At 40.8% G+C, this 27664-nt stretch overlaps 1 protein-coding gene across 10 annotated transcripts in view; it reads right to left on the bottom strand.

Moving 5' to 3' along the window:
• The window catches only part of LOC6725430 (MAGUK p55 subfamily member 7), a 61365-nt gene that overhangs the window by 21968 nt on the left and 11733 nt on the right, over positions 1–27664 (bottom strand). For 6 of the 10 annotated variants that reach the window (XM_039296708.2, XM_039296714.2, XM_039296703.2 and 3 more), the window contains exons 5-7: positions 13923–14053; positions 8243–9469; positions 7592–7860 (exon numbers count right to left, since the gene is read on the bottom strand). In XM_039296708.2, coding sequence (XP_039152642.1) covers positions 7592–7860; positions 8243–9469; positions 13923–14053 — 1627 coding nt within the window. Of the gene's footprint in view, positions 1–1243; positions 1421–1968; positions 2235–7591; positions 7861–8242; positions 9470–13922; positions 14054–27664 lie in introns of those variants that run through there. The other 4 variants (XM_039296709.2, XM_039296712.2, XM_016173603.2 and 1 more) reach the window with 3 other exon arrangements.

The raw sequence follows: 27664 nt of genomic DNA, 5'->3' as shown, positions 1-27664 counted from the left end.
TTCAGCTTAAGTCGAATATAATTTTCAAACATTTATTTTCCATTTATTTTCCAACACTGAAATAATTGGTAAACCTGCACAATTCATAAGGTTATAATCCATAAAACTGCAGATTACTGAAAAGATTTCAGCTTAGTTTAGAGTTTGCATTCTTCACCATGGAATATTTAAGTCGAATTAACATTTCCTTTCTATTTTGCTCAATTTAATTTGTTTCCTGTGCCCCGGCCTCATTATCCATAGTTATAGCCATCGCCATGTTCATTTCCAATTTCCAGCTCATCTCTCCCGTCCTCGCTTGCAATTTACCTGGTAAATTATTGCTCAAATTATTGTTCTACCAACTTTGCGCATTTGCGTTGTGGTTTCTGGTCAACATTCTGTTCTGTTCCATTCTATTCCTGCGCCCATTCCAATCCGAAAACCACCTTCGGCATGCCAAGACTTTCCACGTCCTCTCCTTGGAGAGTTTTCCCGGGAAATGCTGGTAAATGCGAGGCAGGTGGGGGGGTATAATCTGAGTGGGGGATTGGGGTTGGTCTTGTGGGCTGCCTCAACTTCTGAATCCCTTCACCAGTTTATCCGCAGACGAGGTGAGAAACTATTTGCCGCGGAGATTCGTCCAGAAAATTGCTTTTACCCGCACAAACGAAAGCGAATTATGTAATTATGGCATTATAATATCGGAACTATCGGAATGCGGTCTTTAAGCGGGGTGAATTATGTATGACTGCACTTCAGGTTGCGGCAGCGGCGTAGATCACGAAATATTTCAGTTTCGCCCCTCGTGTTTTGCATACAAAATGTATCTATAAGATACAGCTCAACAGGTCGTGCATATAGATAAATATGTCCATAGATAATACTCGCCCACTCTAGCCATTAGATCATTTGGGTTATGATTTGGTTAGATATGGATAGATTCTAAAATATACCAATATACGATTTGAACAGTTTTTTATGAAACTAAGATCTGAAATTGGGAATTTTTCGGAAAGCGTTTTAATCAAGTTTTCCATGAATGTGTCTATTGTATTGTTCCCAGCTGTGAACAATGGGCAGTTATAATGGAAGTGTTGATTGTCAAGAACAACAAAAACGACGGATGTCAGTTTTAATACCTGAATGTGTGTGCGAGGAAAGGGTTTTTTTTTTCATTTTGGAGGAGATGCGAGGTCCGAGGGGCTTTCCCCATTCCCATTCCCATCTTCGCACACTGGGGAAAACAAAGAAAAACACTCACCATTGCTTTAGGATGCGCATATCTGTATAATCCGTTCGATCTCTGTCTCCCTTTCTCTCTCTTTCTGCGTCTTTCCCTCTCTGTGTCTGACTTTCTATTACAACTTTTTTTTTGGTTTCTAAATATTGCTTTTTTTTTTTTGTTGGTTTATCCTTTTGGTTTACACATTTCTGCTGCCTTCACACGCACGAAACACAAAACAAAATTTGTTTTTAATTAAAGGGAAAATCTTCAAACATCAATTGGTGGTGCGCTTGCGCCATGGCAACAAAAAAAAAACATGGATTCACAGCAGATATTGGTCAAAGAAAACACTAATTTTATATGTTTTGAAAATTAAATAAATCTTTTGTGATTTAATTTGCAACTCAAAAGAACGATTTCTTCGATTGATTTTTAACATTTAAGCCGATATCTACTGCATTCCACTCGACTATGTCTGCTTCTATCGTTTCGTTTAACACTTTCGAAAGGTGTCTGCAACTTGCAACAACAACACTACAACTGACCAAGTTGCATGTTGCATGTCCAAAACTCACACACGCATGCACAAATAGTTATTGCCACTTTTCTTTCACTTTGCAGGCAGAAAAAAAGGTAAAAAAAAGGTATGCTACGCAAACGGTCTGGCAACATTGGCTAACCGTTTGTTTTGTTGCTGCCGCTGCTGCTGCTTCTTCTTCTGAACGCTTTAATTGCAATTTAATGAGTTAGAACCACTGTACGTTGCTTTTTTGTTGTTGTTGCTGTTGCAAATCGATCGTGCAGCTTAGCTAACGGCAAACTGCAGTTGCACGTTCTCGTATCGCATCGTATTTAAAACATTGTCGCCGCGCTCTGCGTATTTGTTGTCGTGTGTGTTATCGTTGTTTTTGTTGCACTCTCGCTGTGGCACACACGCGTTTTTACCTCGCGTTACGAACATAGAATGAAAAAACCTGAAAGCCGAGCTGAAAATAAAGCAGAAAATAGCTGGCAGCGCTGCTTTCAAACCAAATCGAGAGAGCGAGAGAGCGCGGCAGAGAGCGTACCTGTTTTTTCATTTTCAAGCAGCGCAAGTGCAGCGCGCTCAATTGCCCCAGGATATGTATATGTGTACATGTGTGTGTGTGTGTGCTCAACTGTTTTTGCGAGTGTGTGTGTGTGCTTGGCTGAGAGGGGAGCAAACAATAGCAAAAATATTCAAGTGTGCAAACAGGCGAAGGAGGCACACAGGAATAGAAATAGCACAAGTGAAGAGCCGCAAATTAGGGCAATTGCGAATATGGATACCCTACTTGCACATATTTAGGATCACTTCGAACATTTATGTATTAAGATCTTTTTTTGTGACATTTTTTATATCTTATTAACAGCTCTTTTTATAGGTTTTCATTATCAAAAACTGTTCTTAAAATATTTATTTTATATATATGGTTCATATTTAAGCAAAATCACAAGATAACATCTGAAACATTTTAAAGTGTGAATACTGAAACGGAAAACCCACGAATTCCATTCTGCAAACCGAATGTTCATGGAATAAAGGGATTGTTGCGAGAAGATCATTTAGTCGGCACTCCCTCGCAAAGTTCGTTAAGCACTTTTGCTTCCTCTTCTCGTTCCTTGTAAGTGAACCCTCCTGAAGAAGAGGAAGAGCTGCTATAGAGCAGGTACAAAAATAACTCGTACTCTTACTCTTCGGCACACACACATGCATAGTTACCGTACATAAAAGAACAAAAGTTTTGCAGGTGTGTGTGGGTACGTGACTCAACGCAGAGGCATGTATGTCGATTCTCTCAGTTTCTCAGAAGATTCAAGAGCCTTGCCCCAAGATTCAGATGGAAATCGAAGCTGGGGCCTCAGGTGAGAATTTATCACTCCCAAAAATTAATCAGTGAGCGAACGGGAGCGGGAGAGAGAGAGAGAGAGCACAATTCAGAGAGAGAAAGTAGGAAACCAAATTTCGGGGGAGTATACAGGTAGAAAACTATCCATTATTTACCAAAATAATGAAACCATCAACCCTCTATCTGATTATTTTCCCGCTTTTTTAATGAAACTAAGTACATGTTTTTTACATATATCACATCCTTAATGTTAAAGTCTTTTAACTTAGATAACTTTATGGCTTATTTATGTGTGTGCTATCAATGAATTGCTTTGAACTAGTGCAGCATGGCTAACAAATTTGCTGTCAATCTTTTGCAGACTTGGTCGATTGCTGACCACATTGATTGCCACAGACACGACCAGCTTAATTTCCTTTTGCCGTTAAGCGATAATTATTTAATTTCCGTTTGAGAGGCACTTGCCACTTGCTACTGGGTCAGCAATTAAAAGTGACTGGGTCAACTAAGACTACACCGGAAAAAAGTCATCGCAATGGATATGCGATAATCAGATCAGGTGTATTCAAACGTAGAATAAACTTTCCTACACATTTTTAGGTGTTCTTAAACATTAAGATATAATTTGTTGTCACCTGTTAGAGCTGAAGTAATTTTTAATTATTATTTAAAAATTCTTTCAAACATCCCATACTTTTCAAGACACACTTTCGAATGAGGAGTATGGCCCATCTTTTGGATATTACCTTAGTCCCCCCTTTTTGGGCTCAAGTTTCGTTTGTTTTCGTTGCTCTTTCGCTGCCTGGCGATCCCACGAAAAGGCGCAGGCTAATGACGGACGAAGAGCGGGAGGAGGGGCAGGAGGCTGAAGAGCGTGGAATGGGTGGAGAGGGAAGGGAAGGGCCAACAGGTAAACAGGTAAGATATGGAAGAGATTCACAAACACACTAACACTAGCTCACACACACGCACACACCTACGAACACACTCGGCGAACAAAAGCAAAACAAAAACAAGAGGCAAACAAAACGTTGATTGCTTGGCTTACCTGCGAAAGAGAGGGAGAGCAAGAGAGAGAGAGTGAGAGAGAGAGAGAGAGAGCGCGAGAGAAAAAAGGGTGGGGAAGAAGAGAAGCTCCAAAGATACTAATACAAAGATACAGCGCCAAGCATCCTCCAAAGCTACAAAGATACAATCGACACACTTGAGCTGAAGTATGAGTGTGTGTGTGTGTGTGCCTGGGCATCCACATTTATATGTGCATGTATGTATGTATATATACAGGTATGTATATCCAACCCAGATGCTCAGAGTTATTATAACGGATTTATCTCAAGTTACAAGCTTGTGTGTTTGTGCGCCACACATGGCAACACAAATATGATTTTATTTTTTTATAGTATATTCTCGAACTTTTTCATGCGCTTTGCCTTTTAGTTTTGTTGCCATACAAATAACTCGCAACTCCTTTGGGCTATCGCTTCTTGTTCTTCTTTGGCTACAGTGTTGCCTCGGCAAGTGAACTTCAAGCTCAAGGACATCATATCTATTGTTGTGATTGGGGTGATTGAATCCTACGTTCTTCAGTACGCTTGGATAGGTAAAATTGATTTCCAACACTAGGAAATTGTTAAATTTAGTGGCTAATTTCCGGTTGTTTAGAATTATAAACTTCCCAAGCTACTTGGAAGTTTGCCATCAAACAACCACTGAATACGGTACTAACTATTCCAGGCCTAAAAAAATTACAATTAGAAAAACTCGACTGTATTTCTAGGGCATTTTTGTTCAGGTTCTCGCTGCATGAAGGCCATTATTTTTGTTGTTGCCAAGGCTGCCTCATAACGACAGGAAATTAATGATTTAATTACATTTTTGGCTAGCCAGCTGAGCAAAGGACGGTGACCAAAGACAGAGACAGAGACAGAAACAGAGATTAGTTAATGGCGGCACCTTTAATTGATTTTCTTTCCCTGGCTCCCATGGGAAAGTGACCAGCTTGCTACATAGTAGTAGCTGCCCATCCCCCTTACCCTTACCCAACCAATTTCCAAAGTCAAGTCCTACCTCAACGAAGCCAACGATGAAAAGGCACAGAACAGTACAGCAAACTCGAACGAAAAGAACAACATGCGGACAGCAGTAGAAAAAATGCTGCGCATGCGCGTGCCGAGAATTTTTTAAAAACCAGACCCGATTCCGCGATCCCAAGTCTGAAGGCCTGAGCTCTGGGTTCTGAGCTCTGGGTTCTGAGGTCCCCAAGTCCAAACGTGTAGCCGCAGATCCATAAACATGGCTCGCATGCCAAAGAAGAATCGGGCAGAATTCTCCAGTTGTCTGGACTGGGTGACTCTTCCAGTTTGAGCAGCACTGCTCTTTAATTATAAGGGGAATTCCTTAATTTATTTACTCACATAACGCTAGGCCAAAGTTAAGTTTTTTTTTAATTAGACTCTTATTCGAAGCTTAACATTTGAAAAGTTAATGAATCTGCCACGCAAACGGTAACTCAAGCAATCAAGGTCCAAAAACTGAAAGCGAATCTAAATCAATTTCGGAAAAAACCCACCTCAACTTGACTTTCCCATCTGACCGAACAAAAAAGTCGAGAAAGAGAAATGTCATCGCACATTGATTGTTGTCAGCCGATGTCCATGTCGATGTCGAGATGAGTGGATATAGCCAGGGGCTACGGATCACATTTGACGGGGGGATCCGGGCAAGGGGAGTGCGTAGTACGTACGTATGTACATATGTATGTACGTACATCAGAGTGACAGTTTGGCAGGCAGCACAAATGCACAGCACACAACTACAACTCGTAGATAATGCACATCAAGTGCAATGCGTCGTCGTATCAAGTGTCGTCAACAGGGGCGTCTACTAAAGGGGTCCTAAGTATAAACTATGGTACACCAGGTCTTAAGAATGAATATTAACTAATTAACTCACCTAATGTGATTTCATGCTGAAAACCCGGACTTAATTCCAATTGGTGACACACATTTTTGTATTACACAAAAAATCCATAACCATTAGTCAGAAATCCAATCCAATCTATTCTGCATACTTCAGATGAATGGCAGCATAAGCACCCCTTTCAAGCACGCCACTGCCCATCATCCTCATCATCATCAACATCATCATCATGGTCATCAGCAACGTTTGTGGGCTGTCACTGTCTGCAACTGATTAGTCAGCAGGTTTTCAATTGTGGACGTTGGAAGAGGACACCGAGGCCATAGAACGAGTCAGCTGGCATCAGCAGGAGGGTCATCGTGGAGTGACCACAAACTGACCCGCAAAACGGTAAAACAGTAAAACGGCAAAACGGCCAAACGGCCAAACGGCCAAACCCCATCGGCCTAATTGCTATATGCCATATCAATGGCCACCAAACTGTGCAATCGCCATCAAACTGCGGATGCTTTTAGCAGTCGGGAGCGGAAAAATCGATTAAAAATGTATAAATATTCATCGCCGGGCGAGGAAAATAACTCGTTAATTAATAATGAGCATAAAATGAAAGCGCACGTGCTTAAATGGGGCGTTGTGGAAGTTGTATTATGGGCCAGGGGGGAAGGGTGTGTAAAAAAGGATGCTGGGTTGACTTACGCGGATGCGTACAGCGCAGGCCATAAATACATACTCCAAATTAGGAACCCAAGGAGAGAAAAGTTCCTTCCCATACACTTTGTTCAAAACTTGCACAAGCTTCTCAAATAAGATCTCAAATAAAACAGATAGAATAATTGTATTATTATCATGGGGGTGCTAATCACTTTTCCGCTGCTGTCTGCGAATAGTTTGTCGCTGAAGGCGAAATCACAACAGGTTCGTTTGGCAAGGACGAACGAGAGGGAGGGGCTGAAACGAGAGGGACGGAGTGCGAGCACTGGGAAAAATGTGTGAAAAATGTCAGCGATGGCCAAAGGCGGAGCTCGAACAAGGATGCGAATGCGGATGCGAATGCGGATGCGGATGCGGATGCGGATGGGAATAAGGATGCAGGGCGAAGCTGCTGCGATCCAGCCAGGTGGAAAACCCAGCGAGCAGAGCGAGTAAATAAATAAGCAGTCATAAAAACTCAGCTCGTGCAGTGTGTCAGTGCATTTGGGTGTGCATATGTGTGTGCGTGTGTGTGTGGGCCACATGTTGGGTATTTCCGCAGCGCGAAAAATTCCATTCAAGCCGGAGGGCCATCGCTGTGGACCAGTAGCTACCATAGTTGGTAAAAAAAAGAAGGAAGGGATGGAGCGGTAATAAATGCTTCATAAAATGCAAACACAGACACACAAACACGCTCGCAGTGTTGGTCAAATAAATCAGCTGACAAACAAACGAAAAACGAGACAGTTTGACAAGCACTGCTAGCGGAAAGCGCCTGCAGGTTAGGCTACACATTATTCGACTTCCCGCGAGATCATTTAGCAAGGACACAGTGACATCATTAATACACTAACTTATACTAATAATAAACTTATAAATATAATAAATGGATGTTTTAAGAACTCACCCCCTGGGATCCTGCCGCAAACTCTGATCGCCCAGTAAAAGTTCAGTTCTTCCAATTGATATGCTACTTGTGGGACTGTTCTGTTGCTGCTGCTGCTGCTGAAGTTGCAACTGCTGCTGTTGCTGCAACTCGTAGGCGGCACTCAGCAACTGATGCTGCTGCTGCTGCTGCTGTGATCTGTTGCTGCTGCTCGCGATCGCTGCTGCTGATGCACTCGTGCTGTATGAATGCACATCACTGGCTTGATGGACTATGACGTCTTCTAGTAACTGTGGAGTGGTAAAAAGCAGTTAAATTAGATGATGAAAATCATGTGTAAAGAATATTCACAAATCGAAAGGAATACAACTCAATCGCCGGCAAATGCTGGCTCAAAACAAGTCAACCATTTCAGATAATAAATCCAATTATAAGCCCAATTAAATAAATTCTTGAACAACTTCGAAATCAATTCGTAATTCACTTGCATACACTCAAGGAAATTCAACAGAAGCTGAAACCAAATGAATTCCTCAATTTAAAATGTAATGAAAATCAATCAATTGCTGTCAAACAGGAAACTCAATATTCCACAAAAAAACCAAAGAATAAAAACAAAATACACACAAATGGATGGTCAATCATGCGACACCTGTAATTCAAATATATCACCTCTCTTCTCGGTGGATACAGATTGTTCGATATCAGTAGATCACAATTCTTCATCAGAGATGCCGTTGTCTGCGCCGCTGCCATTGAATTATTGCTATTATTGTTGTTGCTTAAAAGTAAATGTTGCTGTTGCTGCTGTGTTGCATTATTGTTGCTCGAGTGGAGCTGCAATTCGGCAAAGGCCTGCTGCAGTTGCCCACTGGATATGGCCGTGGAGTACTCCGTTTTGGGCGTGGTGGTGCCATGCACATGCCGCTCCACCACCACCACCGCCGATGATGATGACGACGAGGGTGGCGCTGCATCCACATCCACATGCTGCGAATGAAGCTGCTGTGCCATCAGCGGCGATGTGGATGTCTGGGCATCCACGAAACTGGGATTGACAGGACCTCCGAGCTGCAGTGGCGCCGGTGCTGTGGCTCGATTCAGTTGGCTCGTCGTTGGTGGGTGGTTGTGGTGGTGCACCTGCTGCTGCTGCTGTTGCTGCTGCTGCTGCCTCTGTTGGTAAATCGCCGCCGTGGTGGCCAATGATGCAGCTGCCGCTGGCAATGCGGTCGTCGCCGGCAATGTTGTCGTCGGCAACTGGGCATGCTTGTTGTTGTAGCTTATATAGGTTATGCCACAATAGTTGGCCCCATCCACATCGTCATCATCGTCCAGATCCTCGTTGTCCACCTCCTCGGCCAGATGCTGCAAGCTGCTGGCCAGCAGGGATTTGGCCTGCAGCGGCTTCCCCGCCGCCGCTGCTGCCGCAAGCTGCTGCTGCAACTGTTGCAACTGCTGCTGCTGCGCCTGACTGGTCTGGTAGATGTGCCCCGTGGCACTGCTGGTCGACTGGCTGCTGGTGGTGCTGGTCGTGCCGAGGCTGCTGGTGCTATTGCCAATGCAATTGGCCGTCTGTTTCAGGGCCGCCGACGTGGTGCTATTCGCATTGCGATCCGCTGCAGTGGCCGCTGCCACAGCGGCACTGACCAGCGCCGATGCACCGTGCTCGATCTGGGCCACCACCGTGGTGGTGTGGGAGGATGCCGTCGGCACGGTGGTGGTGGCCGTCGCCAGCGATGGTGCACTGATCGGACCGCCGGCGGTGGCCGTCGTCATTGTGGAACTGCTGCAGGTGATCTGGTTGCTCGTGAAGGACGTCACATAGATCGGCGTCGATTCGTTCAGGAAGCTGAGGTCCTGGCGCTGACTGGTCGCCGTGCCGCTCTTCGTTTGCTGCAGCTGTTCCAATCGTTCCAAAAGTGTGGGAAAAGATTCAGAAGGTAACGGTGTAAGCACAGGAATCACACTATTTCCCCTCCTCAAAAGTTAAACAAAAGTTAAAATATATATAAAATTGTTATTCCACATTAAAGATCACCCTAAAACAATGAGCAAAACGCCCGCCCACTTGAAATAAATGCATTTTTCAACGTGCCATGGATATTTACTCGTTGAACACTGTCAAACATTTGAGTACACGTGTTGCACTTCATGCGACTATTATGATAACCATTTTATTGAGTGCACCAGCACACATTGTCAAACCATCATCTAAATTTCTGTTTGCACTGTTGTGGCAGCACAAACACCGAACACCGAACACCAAAAAATAAGTAAGAGCTGAAAACTGTCATCGTTTAACACCGCTGACAGGCTTCGTTTCGCATATATGTATGTACGTGTGTATGTACGAGTTATAGTATGCAAATCAATCAAATTCCATTAAAATAAAGCTAACCAAGTAACGCCCCTCCACTGCCACGCCCACGCTGAAGTCGTGGTTCTGTGTATTGATGCTGTTCCCCTAATGAAATATGAATTATTAATGCGACGAACACATAATGGATGTGGCTGGGCGGCATGTGTGTGCGTGGGTGTGTCTGCGTCTGGGTTAGGTTTGTATTTCATTCCTTTCTTGTGGGTTTTTTTATATTTTTTTTTTTATTATTTTTTTTTTATTATTTTTTTTATTTTTTTTTTTTACTGTACAACCCACCAAAAAACCCACTGGAACTGCACCCCACAATCTACAACGCATTCAGTGCCTGTCAATTAGGACGCATTTAGGTCTCGGCACATATACTCCGCATACTATATCCTAGCCAATCCAATTGGCCTTAACCTTCTTCGGCAGGTTAAGTCGCGCCCTTACTCGTATGCCAATGGCTATGGCTAAGTGTCAGCATATAAAAAAAAAAAAAAAGTGAAAATAAATGAACAAGTTGAATTATGGGGCTCTTTTGATGCAATTACCTGAGGATGAGACGGCTAAGTTGATGGCGGGTTAGGAGAATGAAAATATATATGTATATATATACAAAAAAAAAAAAAAAAACGAACGACCGAGTAGGGGGATCTCCGTGCTTAACGCCTGCGGCACATTCTCACTTCACTCCCTATGGCTTATATGTATATCTATATAATTCTTTTTTCTTTTCTTTTTTTATTTTTTCAAGCCACCCATACGCCGTGAGCGTATTTTTTGTTCGCATTTTATCGGATTATTGACAGCCAAGTCGGTTTGTCAGTCTACCGCATCGGCTTGTGGATTCTCTCGATGGCGGAGTGAAGTGTCGTTGTCGTGGCTTCGGTCGCAGCTTCAGCTAGCTCCCAGTTCGCACATATAAACCATTTGCCATCCAGCCCGCCATGCCGCAAAAATCCACCTACGCACTTCAACACTTAACGGATAAATCGATGCAAGTACAAGTAGACACGGCGGGAAAATAGTAGTCACAATTTAAACTCAACTGAACAAAAGTTAATTAGACTAGCACTTAATTTCCCACTGTGTATGTAGTATATTCCTTCGAATGATTGTTATATTTGTTAGAGCTATTATTACTTTCGCTCAGTGTACTCATATGCATATTCACGTTTGTTTGTGTATGCAAAATCATTTGTTCGGTTGGCCTGGCAACAAACGATTGACTCACTGCCCCGCAGCGCCACTCTAGCGCATCCTAGACAAAAAAGTACCCACTGCCGCTGCCACCCACTCCAGTTGGAGTAACCCAATCCAATCCAAACTGAACGCAGCCCAGCCCAGCCCAGGCCAGCGCAATCCAGATCCCCAGATTCGTAGCAAAACCTAACCAAACCAAAACGAACCGAACCGCACCTGACCCCCATTCCATGCGACGTCCGGAAAGCTGAAAGCAATTGTTGGAGCGTTCAACTGTGATGACGATGATGACAAAAGCACTTGATGCGCTTAAAATTGCTGGAAGCACGAGGGGATCGGCATTGGGGGTTCCAGCGAATTCCGTGGGATAACCGGGGGGATGACGGGTAACACCGGGTTATTCGGGTTTGGCGCAGCTCTCGATGCGGTTAATGCGTGGAATACCATCCATTCCATCGCAATGAGAGCCACTCGAACTCCGCGATTTTCCATTTGCCCATTCGAATCGAGTGACCAAATTATTGGGCACAACAATGCACTCAATTCAATCACTTTGGAACCCTTGACAAGAGAATTCCGCCCTTGTTTTTTTATAATGATTTGATTTTTCAAATAATACTGAAAGTACCGAGGTGTGTTCATTATTGTAAGCATATAATGAATCAAATGCAAAAATGAATGTCATTTGTAATTCGGGGATTCATTCCAATAAGAAAAGAAAACTCATATATTGCACTAAGTCAAACTAAAATAGTTGCAGTGATTTAAATGCATTGAATATACAAATCAATGAAAGCCAATTGTTTAAATGCAATCGATGTTATTTGCATGCAAATGATTCGCAATAAGTCATTTCATTCAGCGCGATCTTTTGTGCTTAAACTGTAAACGCAACGAAACTGTTAATACGCACAATGAATAGCTAATGAATTTATTCACTGACCCACAGATTCAAAAAAGTACACGGGAAAAAATGGTGCACTACATTTATATGTTATGAAAAAAAAAAGATCAAATTACTAAAAAAATTCTTGTATTTTTAATGTACTCATTCAACTGATTTGAAACCACTCTATAGATATATATATTAATCACTATATATATATATTTCTTTTTTGTGGTGTACCTAATTTTGGGAATCGGTAATGTTATGTAACTTTGAGCGAATCGCTTTATTAGTCCCATGTGAATACACTCACTCTTTTGGTCGCACATGCAAATGGAATTGCAGCGTTCACTTTCAATTACCCACATATGTGATTTGCATTTATTTTTATTTTTTTCCCCTTCGGCAACTGTTTTGTTTTTACTTGTATTTGTATTTGTATCCGTATCTGTTTCTTTTATTTTAATGTTTTATTTTTCTCGATTTTTTTCCCCCTGTTTTGCGTAACTTTGATGGCAATTTTATTTATTTATTTTTTTTTTTGATTTTGTTTTCAAGTTTATACAACGTTTGTTGTGAGCTTTTCTTTGTTTTATTCACTTTTTACCTTAGTTGTGTGTCTGTGTTTTTGTTTCCACTTTTAGTTTCAGTCCACTATGTTATATAGTTGGTAGTCTACGAGTTTAGTCTACTGGCTCGTGTGTTGGGTTTGTTGAATTTTTAATTGAATTTTGCGAGCGAGCGCATACTTCCTCATTTTTTGCATTTCGCATTTTGTATCTTGCAGGCTGTATTGTGTTTTTTTGTTTTTTTATTTTGTATTTTCTATTTTGTATTTGGTATTTGGTATTTGGGAGTGGCCTCCGGTCACTCAGTTATGCCAATAACAGTGGACTCCACACCATGTGTGATAGAAAGCTGTTTTGATAAAACGTTTTCGTTTTCAATTTCAGTTTCCCATCCAAATCGGGCCAAACACACAGCCTGCAAATAAATGGCTCACATTCATGTTTGCCTCAATGCCACATGCCACACAAACCGAAAAATATATATATATATAAAAAATCCAAACAGAAGGAAGGAGAAAAACGGTGTTGGACTTTCCGGGAATTCCCCATCCTGATTTGCCATTTTTTTCTCTCCTTCCTTTCCTTTCCATCAAATATGCACTTTCAGCAGAAGAGAAAATCCTACGGAAGCCCCCGCTTAAAAAAACCATGGGAAAACCTAAAAATAGCAATGTTATTTCTCGAAAAAAAAAGTCTTGGTCTTGCTAATGTCCTTCGGCAAAAAACAATAAGTTAATCCTGTACAGAAAACAAGAACAACAACAACAACGACAAATTGCCGCAGTTGACCTATAATCCCAAATTGGTTTCCAATCTCTGTCAGTCGCCTCAATTTCGTAAAGCATTACCTTACATGCCAGCTAAAAATTAATTTCTCAACTAAATTTTGATTTAATTAGTGTTGAAAACTTGAAAAATGTTCCAGACATGTGTCATTAAAACTTCGGAAAATTACGTGGAAATGCAAGGCAAGTGTGAAGAAACTGGCAAGTTTGCAACCGAAATTTCCCGAAAATAACCAAAGAATATATAACTCCTTTGCAAGCCAGAAAAACTTTTTAATTGGAAAAGTATGCTAGATATTCACCTTTTTAAATGGAGGCACAAAAAAAAACTCTTGAAAACCTCCCGTTAAATTCGCAGGCAAAGAAAATAGCACCGAGCAGAAAATTTCGTAAAAAAAAAGGAAAATCCTCAGAAGTGAATTAACAATTTGGGAAAATGCGAGTCCAATTAAACTTGAAATTCTTACAAAAAATTCCATAAGGCTGTGATCAAACTCGCAACCAGAAATCGGCATGGATATGGAGCCCAATTGGGCGGGTCACTCACCTTTTTGGACAGCTGTGTGATGTCGACCGGCGTGACCCGGTTCAAGGCCGCCAATCTCTGCAGACGTTCGCGGGCGTGCTCCTCGACGGCGATGACGAAGGCGTCCTGCACCGAGTTGCCAATGTCCCAGGCTGCAAGAGGGAGACAAGTGGATGGAATAATTAATTTGGGACATTAAACATTTAGCAGGCAGCCTAATTGCCCGGGATCTCTCGAGCAGAAAGAGCCCCAAAAATCGACACTAGATTCGGTCTGGTGACGAAGGCATGCTCTTATATTTAGTTGTTTTTACATTAAGTACCATAACTTAGCGTCATAAGCTACGCCTTAATTAGTGTTGTAAAATTCCACAAATTTCCACAGCTATTCATCCCAACAGGATGCCCCATATATATATATTGCATACTTTCCAGACTGGTAACGAAAGCCGCCTGTGTTCGTTTTGGGAATTTACGTCACTGACCTAAGCAATGATTTGCGCCATTATGAGAGGCATGTGGCATGTTATGTGGCTTAGTCCTCTTGGTTTTTGGGTATTCCCCGATCGCTCATTCGCTGCATTCACGGCGCTCTAAACGAATCATTCGATACATATTCATGAGTGCATTCACGGGCCACAAAAATCCTGCCGCCTGGGAATCGTTTTTATGCCTGTTTCTTCTTCTCGTTTTTTTTTTTTGAGTATGTGTGGGTTTTTTTTTTTTTTTTTTTTTTTTTGGCCAAGGAAGATGGAGGTGGCCAAAAGTTTTGCCAAAAATTTGCTGGTTGCTGACAGTAACGACTACCCCACTGTTCGCCCTGTTCGCCAAATCCACTTTCTCCTTGTCCTTATCCTTCTTCGTCGCCCACTCAGCGTCTCAACTTTTCTTGTCACTTTTATTGCTTTTCGGCTGCACTCCCTTCGCAAAAAAGCAAGCCCAATCCGCCCACTAAGCAACCCCCACCCCATGACCTCGGCTTTAATTTCATTTCGCTGCCCTTGCGTTTTCGGCTGTTGATTGCGTCGAAAAGCGGTGGGCTTTACAGGCAGCTGGGTATGGGGTACGTATGGGGCTAAAGACGTCCTCGATCCAAAGGGCGCATCCCCCAAGACCCGTCTCCCGCCCTGATACCCCGCAGGCGTGCCCGGGCAAAAGTGGAGCGCTCGAGCCAGATCCAATTAGGCGCCGCGTTGTCAGCCTCGATGTCGCTACATGTCGTTGAACCTACCGCCCCCTCACTCTTCCTACACTTGGAATAAATCCAGACCCACATAAGTCGATAGATGAAAGATTCAACTTTAAACAATCCTCAAAGTAAAGTAACCAAAATAAAAGCATCTAGCACTAACTAAACAGAAATGTAATTTTAATTTTGAAATCTTTTCGAGCAGTGTATCGGATTTTTGCTGCATGTAGACGAAGGGTTGGTGCGGGGGCGTTTTTGCGAGTTGGAGCAACTACCGTGCGTTTTCCGAGCTCCAAGTTTCTGACTTTTAATCTCATTTGTGCGCGCGAGAGAGTATATGTTTGCATGTGTGTTTGTGTGACCCTGTGCGTGTCTCTGTCCGTGTGTTGGTATTGCTGCGCGTGTGTGTGTGTGTGTCTGTGTGTGGATGTAAGCGGGTGTCCATGTGTGCGCCGTTCGCTTGTGTCATTCATTTCCGCGACACCGCCCCTTTCGGCATTCCTCTCATAAGTCTTGACATGCCGTGTCAGTCGAGCGCCTCTTCAAGTCCGGGCAATTGCGATTGCGATTCCGATTGAGTTCATGTCCGTCCGGAGAAGAAAAAAAAAAAAAAAGGAAAAAAAAAATAGAGAAAAGGGTGGGATTTTGGGTGCTGGTTGGTTGAGGGGCTGTTGTCAAAGGGCGGACACCCAACACCCAACACCGAACATCGAACGCCGCCCCATTGACACATGCAAATGCTCGTAATCGAGTAGCAAGCTGTTGACGTAGTCATCACAGGTGTCCATTACTGTCCGTCCGGTCCGTTTGTCGTCCGTCCGTAGTGCCCTGTTCGTTGTCCACTCTGCGTTGTCCACCATTGTCCATTGTCCGCAATTTGTTGTTCTTTGAGCTCGTTGCTCTCCGTTGTGTTGAGTGTTTGTGCAATATTATTAACCTTAATTAACCATTAATAGGTCTTGCGGCCCGAGAAGACGACAGGTGAGACCAAAGAGGAGAGGGTAAAACAAGGGCATACTCCATCTATCAGGCAGTTTAACGAGTTTAAACTGAACTCTTACCCTGCATATTCGTACCATTTTGATTGAAGTTGAAATCGATTAAAAAAAAAAAGAACAGTTACCTCCTGTTTCGAAAAAAACGGATAAATAATTTACTTTGTGGTCACTCATTCACTTTGCAAATAATATTTATTATTTAAATCCGATCTGCGTACACATCTGTCATTTCGACCAGAGTTTGTCTCCACTTTATTCGCAAATAAAAGAGGGGATTGTGCGTTTACTATCATTTTGCACATTTGTGTTTGTCGCTGCGTAGAGTGCATAAACATCAGCTATTTCAACAAAGTGCTGTTTGTTGCACAGTTGTTAACTTTTAGATGTTTTCGCAACGAGTATGCGAGTATATGGACATGAACTTTTATTGGCTGCACCATTAAGTAAATAAACCTTTATCACCGCCTCAATTATGATGTGTCACAAAGAGAAAACTAAAAGATACATTACCCAAAGAAACTTAAGTAAAGAAAACTTCAAACTATTGCTATAAAGTAATTAAACAAATTGTATGCCAGATGCAAGTTTGATTATTGGAATTTGTTTATATAGAGTATTGCCACGTCGAGTTGTATTGCATTCTCTGTCGCGTCTCTTGTTACCCCGCTCGTGTGGCACTTCACACATTCCAAGAGTAACCGAGGGGCCAAGGTGATGGGGGAAACCTCGCCGTTTAATGGGTCTATGGGTCTGCACTGGCATCTGGGCGTCTTGGATCGCAATGAAAAGTTGCGGAGTAGAAGGGACTTTAATTGCCCGCAAGCAAATCGATAAACAATAAACCAAAGTGCACTCAAATTGCAGAAACCACGCGAGAAGTGCCTGCAACATGCAGCAAACGATGGCATTCGCAACAATACATGGATGTACATATGAATGTACATGGATGTACATACAAGTACCAGCCAACTTCCTGATTTTCCAAACTGCAGGTGGAATTGCCGGAATCAGCGCTCGGTGGAATCGATGGATTTCAATTGGCAGTGGGAGCACAAACCGCAAATCGAGCTATGCGAAACTTTCCGGCGGATTGAATGTGTGTTTTTGCCGTAGCAGCCTAGCCACCAGTAAAATCCCGATGCTCGTGGTGTATTTAACCATAATAGCGAACATTGTACAATTTTGTAATATCTGTCTATCGAATGGAGGAATTCGCTATTTAAAAACATAACAATGAGTATTATGTGAGCAAGTAGCAAAGTCTCATACTTCTTATACAAGTTTATTGAATTCCCAATGAAGGCCAGGCAAAACAGCCAACTGTTTGCCATTTGATGTGATTTTTAATTCAGCTTTTGTTGCTTACTTTTGGCCCTGGCCTTTAGCACAGAAAGAGTGAGCAGCAAAATAATAACGAGGAAAATAGCCAAAAGATACAGAAAAAATAATGAAAATATAATAACAATGGTCGCTCGTCGCTCGAACGAATTTATTTGTGCATTTTGCAATCAAAATTTAATTGCCACTGAATTGTATTGTGTAGTGTACAGAAAAACAGGGTATACAATATGTCGAATCGGCGAGTGGAAAAGTCACACTTTTGTGGCAAACATACTAATTGGCCATTAAATGATTAACATTATAATGCAAATATGTTGATTTTAAATATTTTAATGAGAGAACTTGCCAACTTAATTGCACAGAATTCTTTTGCAGAGCGAACACACACATATATAAAATATGATATATGTAATTATTATGATTATATTTTGGCCTTCTTTGTTGGCTGTTTTGCGGCTTAAATCGCTTCTTTTTGTTTTTTGATGTGAGCGAAACGAAACCCGTTTGGTTAATAGAAGAAGATTTCGTTTTATAACACATTATCTCCGAGAGAAAAACACATCGATACAGCGACACACGGATACAGAGATACAAAGATACAAAGATAGAAAGATACAGAGATACAAAGATACAGGTGCGCTCGGTTATCGAAGTGTGCGAATTGTTATTATTTGTCTCCGTCTTTTATCTACGAATCATGTGCACACGGGTTATGCAACCGCACAATCGAGTATTGGATTACCCGTCGCCGGCATTGGAAGCCATCTTCTTCTTCACCGAACTGCCAGCGACTGGGGAATCTGAAAAATCCGTCTGATCTGGAGAATCCATGGCCAAGACCACCTGACCACTGGCAGGCTCCATCAAAGACTGAAGGCAAACAGCAGGGCGGCGTGTATCCACAAAAAGAGCTCAAAGAAGCTGGGTTCGGAAAAATCGAATTTTTGAAATTTAAAAGCTGGAATCGTTTGCCCATTTTTTGCCCATGTTTGCCCACCAATTAGTTTTTTTTGCCCACGTCCAGTTTTTGAGATATGAATTTTCGAACAAGTTCGAAAATTTTCGAAGATCAAAAATTTCACTTTTTTCAAAATTTTTTTTTTTTAATCGCAATAACTTCGTTTGCCCACGTTTGCCCACCCTTTAGAATTTTGAAATTTTCGAAAATTTTCGAAGATCAAAAATTTCACTTTTTTCAATTTTTAAATCGCAATAACATCGTTTGCCCACGTTTGCCCACCCTTCAGAATTTTGAAAAAATTTATACTTTAGAAAATATAAGACATTCAAGTTTACCTCGGTCTACTTTGCCCAACCTTTAAAATTGGTTTATTTCGTTTGCCCACCCTTTAAAATTACATTTTAACGTTTGCCCACCCTTCGAAATTAGTTTTTTTCGTTTGCCCACTCTTAAAAATAAAAAATTCCGATTGCCCACCTCTTAAAACTAAATAATTTCGTTTGCCCATCCTTTAAAATTAAATTTTAACGTTTGCCCACCTTTTAAAATTACATTTTAACGTTTGCCCACCCTTCGAAATTAGTTTTTTTCGTTTGCCCACTCTTAAAAATAAAAAATTCCGATTGCCCACCTCTTAAAACTAAAAAATTTCGATTGCCCACCTCTTAAAACTAAATAATTTCGTTTGCCCATCCTTTAAAATTAGTTTATTTCGTTTGCCCACCTTTTAAAATTACATTTTAACGTTTGCCCACCCTTCGAAATTAGTTTTTTTCGTTTGTCCACTCTTAAAAATAAAAAATTTCGATTGCCCACCTCTTAAAACTAAATTATTTCGTTTGCCCATCCTTCAAAATTAGTTTATTTCGTTTGCCCACTCTTAAAAATAAAAAATTCCGATTGCCCACCTCTTAAAACTAAATTATTTCGTTTGCCCATCCTTTAAAATTAGTTTATTTCGTTTGCCCACTCTTAAAAATAAAAAATTCCGATTGCCCACCTCTTAAAACTAAATTATTTCGTTTGCCCATCCTTCAAAATTAGTTTATTTCGTTTGCCCACTCTTAAAAATAAAAAATTCCGATTGCCCACCTCTTAAAACTAAATAATTTCGTTTGCCCACCCTTTAAAATTTGTTTATAATGTTTGCCCATCGTTTAAACTTAGTTTTTTCATTAGCCCACCTCTTTAAAATATATATTTTCAGTTAAAAACGTTTGCCCACCCCTTAAAAATGGTTTTTTCGATTTTCCACCTATAAAACCAAATTTTTACATATGTATGTAATAACTGTAAGTTGTGGCGCCAATTTACATATGTATCTTAGGATCGGCGGATCAATTATCAATTTTTCTTAATCATTGATAAATTTCATGCAAGTGTTGATGAACATACATATATATAGTTTTTTTTGTATATATACATATATATTTATGTACATACATATATGTTATGTAATACATATTATTACATACATATGTAAAAATTTGGTTTTATAGGTGGAAAATCGAAAAAACCATTTTTAAGGGGTGGGCAAACGTTTTTAACTGAAAATATATATTTTAAAGAGGTGGGCTAATGAAAAAACTAAGTTTAAACGATGGGCAAACATTATAAACAAATTTTAAAGGGTGGGCAAACGAAATTATTTAGTTTTAAGAGGTGGGCAATCGAAATTTTTTATTTTTAAGAGTGGACAAACGAAAAAAACTAATTTCGAAGGGTGGGCAAACGTTAAAATGTAATTTTAAAAGGTGGGCAAACGAAATAAACTAATTTTAAAGGATGGGCAAACGAAATTATTTAGTTTTAAGAGGTGGGCAATCGAAATTTTTTAGTTTTAAGAGGTGGGCAATCGGAATTTTTTATTTTTAAGAGTGGGCAAACGAAAAAAACTAATTTCGAAGGGTGGGCAAACGTTAAAATGTAATTTTAAAAGGTGGGCAAACGTTAAAATTTAATTTTAAAGGATGGGCAAACGAAATTATTTAGTTTTAAGAGGTGGGCAATCGGAATTTTTTATTTTTAAGAGTGGGCAAACGAAAAAAACTAATTTCGAAGGGTGGGCAAACGTTAAAATGTAATTTTAAAGGGTGGGCAAACGAAATAAACCAATTTTAAAGGTTGGGCAAAGTAGACCGAGGTAAACTTGAATGTCTTATATTTTCTAAAGTATAAATTTTTTCAAAATTCTGAAGGGTGGGCAAACGTGGGCAAACGAAGTTATTGCGATTAAAAAAAAAAAATTTTGAAAAAAGTGAAATTTTTGATCTTCGAAAATTTTCGAACTTGTTCGAAAATTCATATCTCAAAAACTGGACGTGGGCAAAAAAAACTAATTGGTGGGCAAACATGGGCAAAAAATGGGCAAACGATTCCAGCTTTTAAATTTCAAAAATTCGATTTTTCCGAACCCAGCTTCATTGAGCTCACAAAAAGTCAAGCAATTAAAATCTTAGATGCTTGCATTGCCAAAACTTTGCGAAAAGTAATCAATATCAAGTTGAAAATAATACAAACGAAAAGTTACAATTCTCGAAACTCAACAGAAACCTTGATCCCCATTGCGATTAGTCAAACAGTTACAAACGTTCGTCGAGAATCTTGCTAGATAATTAACTGAATGTGACGACCATAAGTCAAATTACTTTTCCTGTTACCCGAATATAAATCTGTCAAACGGGGGGAAGTCCACAAAAGCGTTTTTTTTTCAACTCAATTGTTTGGTAAATAAAAGCCATGCATATCAATTGGTGTCAAAGCAGATTTGATATAGCCAATCACGGGTTGAATGAGTGTGAGCACCTTACTCAATTACTTTTTTGTATTGTATAGCCCCAACATCCAACATCCCCCCTTAAAGCGAAGAAGCCCCTTTGGGCATATTTAAACATTACTCATACGCCGCATGGGCCGCCGTTGCTTTATCGCTTATCGCACACTTTTTTCGTGTTGTGCTCCATATTTCTTTCCCACTCATTGGGATTTCTGGGTAAACATGAAAATTGTTTAATTGCGGGGCCAAAGGGGTAAAGACAGCGGAGCGGGGCGGGGCGGGGTTGATTACGGCTGATGGACGGTCGCATTGTTTACCTTTTTCTTACCAGGTACTCGCAACCTGATTATAAAAGTAATTGAAAGCGAAAGCCAAGTGGAAACTTAAGTGATATTTTCATCTTTATTCGGAATATGAAACCAATTAATGTAATTCATATTTAAAAAAGCATTAACTCAAGTAAAAGAAAATAATTCTCTTTTCTAATCGATGAATATTCAATTTGTTTTAAGCATTCCCTTGCTTTAAGATGAAATTAATTTTAGAGTTAAATGGCATTTTGCGAAACCGGAATTGAAAATAATTTTCTGCTAACAGAATTCAATTAAAGCTCCACTTGACATGCGATGAGCTGACGACAATCATCATCTCAGGGTCATATTCTCGTTATGTGTACTCGCTGTAGTGTTTCGTTGTTCTTTTTTATGTTTTTCAATTTCTTCATTTTTTTTTTTTTTTTGTAGTGTCTCAGGTGCGCATTGTCTCACGTTTGTTTGCTTATTTGCGCGCTTGATTGCCCCACACACGGCGTTTTCTTTGTGACGACTTCAAATTGCAATTAGCTCCAGAATCCCCGCCTGCCTCAGCTGCCCCACCGATCGGCCACGCCCCCCTCCCTCCTCCGAAATCACTTACTGAAATAATTTAATTCCGCGCTGTTTTGCTGTTGCGTGCAGGGTTTCGCTTCGCCTGACAACGAGTACGATCTTTTCGAGATTAGAAACAGATCCGAAAAGAATGGAGCTGCTTTATGAAAGTGGAAACACAGCCTAGGATAACATCTATATACATAGTATGTATTTCATTCCATTTAAAACGCCATAATTTAATCATACAAACTGGGTTTATAGATATGCATATGCATATATGGTATGTATCTAAATTGGCAAATCACTGCGAGCCACGCTGACTGGCTGCATTTGTACATAATTTATATCGAATGAATTGGCATTAGGGAATTATCTGCGCATAACCAATTAGAGAAGCTAACGGTAAAGCGCTGAAGAATCCAAAGAATCGACAACGGCACCCAAGAAATCAAGCATTCCGATGCCGCAGAAGAACGGAACGGCACAAAGCGATTCTTCACTCAACCTTTCTTCGCTCTTTTCTTCTTTTCTTTTCTTTTTTTTTTTGTTATTAGATAATGCCCTTCGCGATGGGGAAAACGCTGTATGTAAGTGCAACGGTGAACGGTGGAGCAAGAAAATGTGTTCAGGTGAACACAAAAAAGAACGCAGAACGGCAAACAAAAACAGAAACAGAAACCGAAACAGATGCGGGGAAAAAGAAAACGAAACAAGACAACATATGCAGCTGCAAATGCAGCAGATAAAAAGAACCAGAAATGTGATGAATAAGTGGGCGTGGCACTTGGCTGTCATGCCAAGGAAAATGATCATAGCGAAATGAACAGCATGAATATGGATATTTGAAAATTGAAAAGCTATAGAGTTGGGTTGTCTTCAGTCAGAGGTAGTTTGTTCCAATAAGAATTACCTACATATAAGGTTACACAAATGGAAGTCAGATATCTAAATTAAAAAAAAAAACGACATTGTTTGCTCCGCATTCTCATTGTTTATTGTACAACCAAATCAGTGCGATTTCCTTTGCATTTACTGTGCACTTTGTTTGCTTCGCACTGAGAATGCCAGGAATCAATTATTCCGATTAAACTCGTTAGGGGGTAAATGAATACAGGTGGAATTAAAATACACCTACATATGTGTATGTGCATCCAAATGCCAGCAGTGGCAGGCAGTTGGGGTAGCAAGGGCATGCGAGTCGATCGAATAATCGAATAATCGGAATTCACTGGCACCACATTAGATGGACCACTGGGCCTCCTCATTCCTGTGGCCACGGAGGTCGACCCAAGTCGAAGTCATGCGAGCATAGCCATGGCCACATCCGTGTGCAGCCCGCGATCCGCGCCCCCAATTCGGCTGCATCCTTGCAGATAATACACTCGCAAAAAACAGGGGTTCTTTTGTGTCTAATTTGAGTTGGAAACCAAGACATTCTGGATTCAGTATCTATTAGAATTAAAAATAATATTATAAAATATATGTTTTCCTCTCTCAATCTTATTCCAATTCCAATTCCCATATGATTCGCTCAGTGTACTAGCATCTCAATGCAATTCCATGGCCAAGTTGGAAAACAATTTGGGCTCTCCCCTCGCTATCGCCATCTCGCCCTTGTGTCCGCTCTCCCTCTCGCTCGCTCGCCTGAGGCAATGACTTTTACACATCGCAGCACATGGCCATCTCGTACCTTTTCCAACCAACCCCACAGACCGCCCCCTTACGCCCCTGCTCATCGCCACCCAGCGCATCTGAGCGCGCTCAATTGTATCGCTTCAGATTGAGATTCAGATTCAGCTTCAGCTTCAGTCGACGTTGGCCGCGTGTAAAACTTAAAGACTTACTCACACAATTGAGTCAGCAGTTACACTGGAAAATAAAATGCAACTCTGGCCCAACTAACTGCAAAAATTCCAGGAATTAACTGGAATATTAGGCGGGAAATTGGTGAGCTTTCTTTGTTTTGTTAAGCAGCATGTTGATGATTTTGATGTTGACATTACATACAGTAAATTGTTTACCTCTTTAATCGTTTTCGCTATTCACTTTATTGTGCGGCTCATTCGCTCACAATGTGAAATATTAAATAAGTAAATATACAATATTAATTGCTCAATTAACTTTATCGAGAGGACATTGAAACGTGCAGTTTTCCAACTTGACACACAATTGGTTTTATTTGTAACAACCTGATTTCAGTGTTCTTTTAATGACTTTCATTGTGGTTGACCTTTCAATTCATTCTTACTTTAATTATAATCAAATTGTGCGCTGCTCTCTCGCCTCTTCGTTTTGCATTCCAATAGTTAGATGGCACTCTTTTCATTTCTTCCAGTGCTTTTTTGGAGCCAAGAAACTTGCGTTACCGGATTTTGGATGCTGTTCACCCTCTTCCTCTCCCTCTCCCTCTCCCTCTCTCTCTCTCTCTCTTTCACCCAATCGCAGGCCATCCTGCTTGCACCTGCAGGCGAGCCCATAGACGAACATTGAAAACTTTGGCCATAGTTTTTAGTTTGAAGTTTTTTTTCCAGCTTCGCACCTCGCTTCCTCTGCCGGCGAACTCCCATTGATTTCGCTTTGAACAAGAAATACATTGCTTAGGAATGTATTTGGTGTTTTAGTGCTTTTCAAAACCCCCCCACCCCCCACCACCACCCTTCCCCCTTTCCTTTTGGTATTTGTATTTTTTTCGTGTGTTAGCCGCCGTTGCAAACTGGAAATTCTTTGGGCTCTGTTGCAGTTGACCCAAAAATAAAAGCGGTTTCGAGGAGACTGCAACTGATTGCCACCTTATCAATGGAGCATCGTCGGCCGGAGGGGGAAGGGGGGTGGTGCCTTATTCTGGGTTGCGTATACGCCCCTTGGAATGCGGCCCAGTGCAGCCAAAACTGTAATTCAATTGGCTGCGGATTCAGCAATGTGTGCGCTCGAAATGGGTCAGCATCTGATTGATTTAGTATCCGCACAATAATGTTGCTTTTGTGCCGTAATTTCAGTTTACTTTCAACCCGTAATTGGATTTGTCTTGCGAGCTACTTACATACATACGTATATACAAACATATATGGAGGATAAATTGACCGACGGTCGTCGTGCCTGGGAAAATTATAAATTTATTTCCAAATCCACACTAATTTTATTTGATTTTATCGATTCTGCTGTCTAAGTGTAATTCACTTGGTTTGAGAAAGTCTTAAAATGACCAATTTTAAAGGTTGTTTCAATCAGAATTCGTAGATATGAAGCCAATTGATTTCATTAGTTATTAGTTATTTTATATTATTGGTCTTAAAACTCATTTGTAAACATTTTATTATATTTTTAAGCAACTGAACTACTTTGCCTCGCTGGTTTTCTCAGAACTTTCCTGCCGGTTAGCCATTCATTTGCATCCGAAAATCTGTCTTGGTAATTCCACTTAATGAGTGCATAATGAATGCTACTTTTGGTATGTGGGTCCCATAAAATGTGTTTATTTTCTTCTTTTTTTTTTGCCACTTTATGTATATTTTTTATTTTATGTTTTTGACAGTTGATTTCCACTTTCGACAAAACTTGTTTCGTTTTGAGGTTAGTTTTCTTTGCCGTCCGCTTGGCTGTTTGTTTGTGTGCGCTGTGTGTGTTGTTGTTTCTTGTTTAGCCGCTTTTTATGGCAACAACAACACGTGGCCCACAACGCAGGCCAAACTGTAAGCAGCTTTTATTTCTATAGCCCGTCTCTGTTGCGCTCCGCGCTCTTCGCAGCGCCCTGTCTCGCTTCCTCCTTGTCTATTTTGCAGTAATTTCCAGTTGGTTGAATTCGGTGGGAGGCAAACAACAAAAAAAAAAAAAAACAGTTGAGGAGGCTGCAAAAAGAGAGAGGAAAATGGGGAGAACGAGAGGTCTTATAACTCCCACCATTTCCATTTCGAAATGCTTTTTGTTGGCCACTTTGATGGTCAATGGGGGATTTCGTATCTGTATCTACATGTGTCGGCCCTCACTTTTTGCACTCTCACGCCCACAAAACACCACAAAAATGAGAAAAAACAAAAAAAAAATCAGTAAAAAAGCTGGAAAAAATCGCAATAAGCGAGTATAATAAGAGCAAACACCGCACTCATCGCCGTGTTAATGGGTTAAACTGAAGTTTTGCCCATAATAATGAAGCGACAAAAAACTTTCCGTGATTCGAAACGGAATTGTACAGCCGTTGTTTACGGATACAGTCAAACCTCCAGAACTCCAACTTCCTGTACTCTCGTTCTTTTATTCCCTATTGGGTTTTACACCGAAGAGATGCCAATGGGATTCAAATATCTTGAGGGTTTTCTATAATAAAAAAATTGTCTTTAGCTCATCTACAAATCTTTATTTCCTTTTACTGTAAAGTGTGGACGTTTTGGCTTTTTTGAAATGACAAATCGCAAACAAATAAATACCTCAAAAAATAAACAAGGCAATGCAAATACCAAGTTTCTGTGCGAAAATTGATTTATTAAACTCCAGTCAAATAACGGCACTTGCAAAAAGTACGCAATTTCAAAGTTAGCATCGGTTTCTATTACAAATAGACCATACAAATTGTTCACATGTCAAGAAATATCTTCTAAAAAATCATTGCAAACATTCCGAGTGTGTATACACTGAGAGAAAACGAGCTGTGCAACTTTTGTTTGCTAATATTAGATGCCACAGCATTGATTTACTATATATACTTTTTTTTAACGGTGTAATCAAAGGCATGCAGGTTCGACTGTTGTATCCATTGGTACATAGAAACCCGTATATATGTATGTGTTTATGCGGCTGTACATATGTGTGTGTGTCTGTGGCCAGGTATGCCAAACTAAACACTAACAATGTTGATTCATGACTCTGCCATAGATAGTTTGCCCAGTTTGAGAGCCACTGGCCACTCACCCTGCTGCGCTGCTGCTGCTTTTTCTGCCGCTGCTGCTGCTGCTGCTGCACCACAATAAAACAACAACAAACCAAATTTGTTACACCGAAAAAAAAACGAAACGATTGCAAACCACGTACCAAAAACGAGACGCCAACGCGTGCGCGCACTTCAAAACAAAAGGCGGATAACCGAACACCGAACGCTGAACACCGAAAACGAGAACGCAGTCCGCCGGTGGGAGCGAGACGGCGATACGTGTGGGCAATACGGTCAAAGCGGCGACACTGCGGCGCTGACGCTACGGAAACGTCGACGGTCGCCTCGCAACTGAAACTGACGCGTCTCCATTGCCAAGCCGCAAAAGCCCAAAGCCCAGCTGAAAAGAATGAGAGAGCGGATCGCGAGAGCTTTTGTCTAGAAAATAGCTGTTTCTGTCGCTGACGAGAGACCAGCGACAATTCACAAAAATATGACTAAAGAGCTGATTGGACAGCACTGGCGGTGAACCGTTATTTTTACTTAATGCTCGAAAATTGATCTAAGAAATAAAGAGAGAAACAAGACGCTTAAAATTTTCTCTTCTCAAATGTTATGCTTCAAAACAAAAAAAAGAGGCAATTTGAAACAGTCTTGTTTTTCTCTTTTTTTTTCGCTAGATTTGCAAAATTGGTGCTCTCTCTCTCTTAAATATTTGTTTTGATGATTTGAACAGCTGTTTTACATTTTCAAAATAATAATAATAATG

Source organism: Drosophila simulans, chromosome X (assembly GCF_016746395.2).
Source record: "Drosophila simulans strain w501 chromosome X, Prin_Dsim_3.1, whole genome shotgun sequence".
Lineage (NCBI taxonomy): Eukaryota > Metazoa > Arthropoda > Insecta > Diptera > Drosophilidae > Drosophila > Drosophila simulans.
Note: the sequence above shows the minus strand (reverse complement) of the source record. Positions and strands in the feature narration are given on the sequence as shown.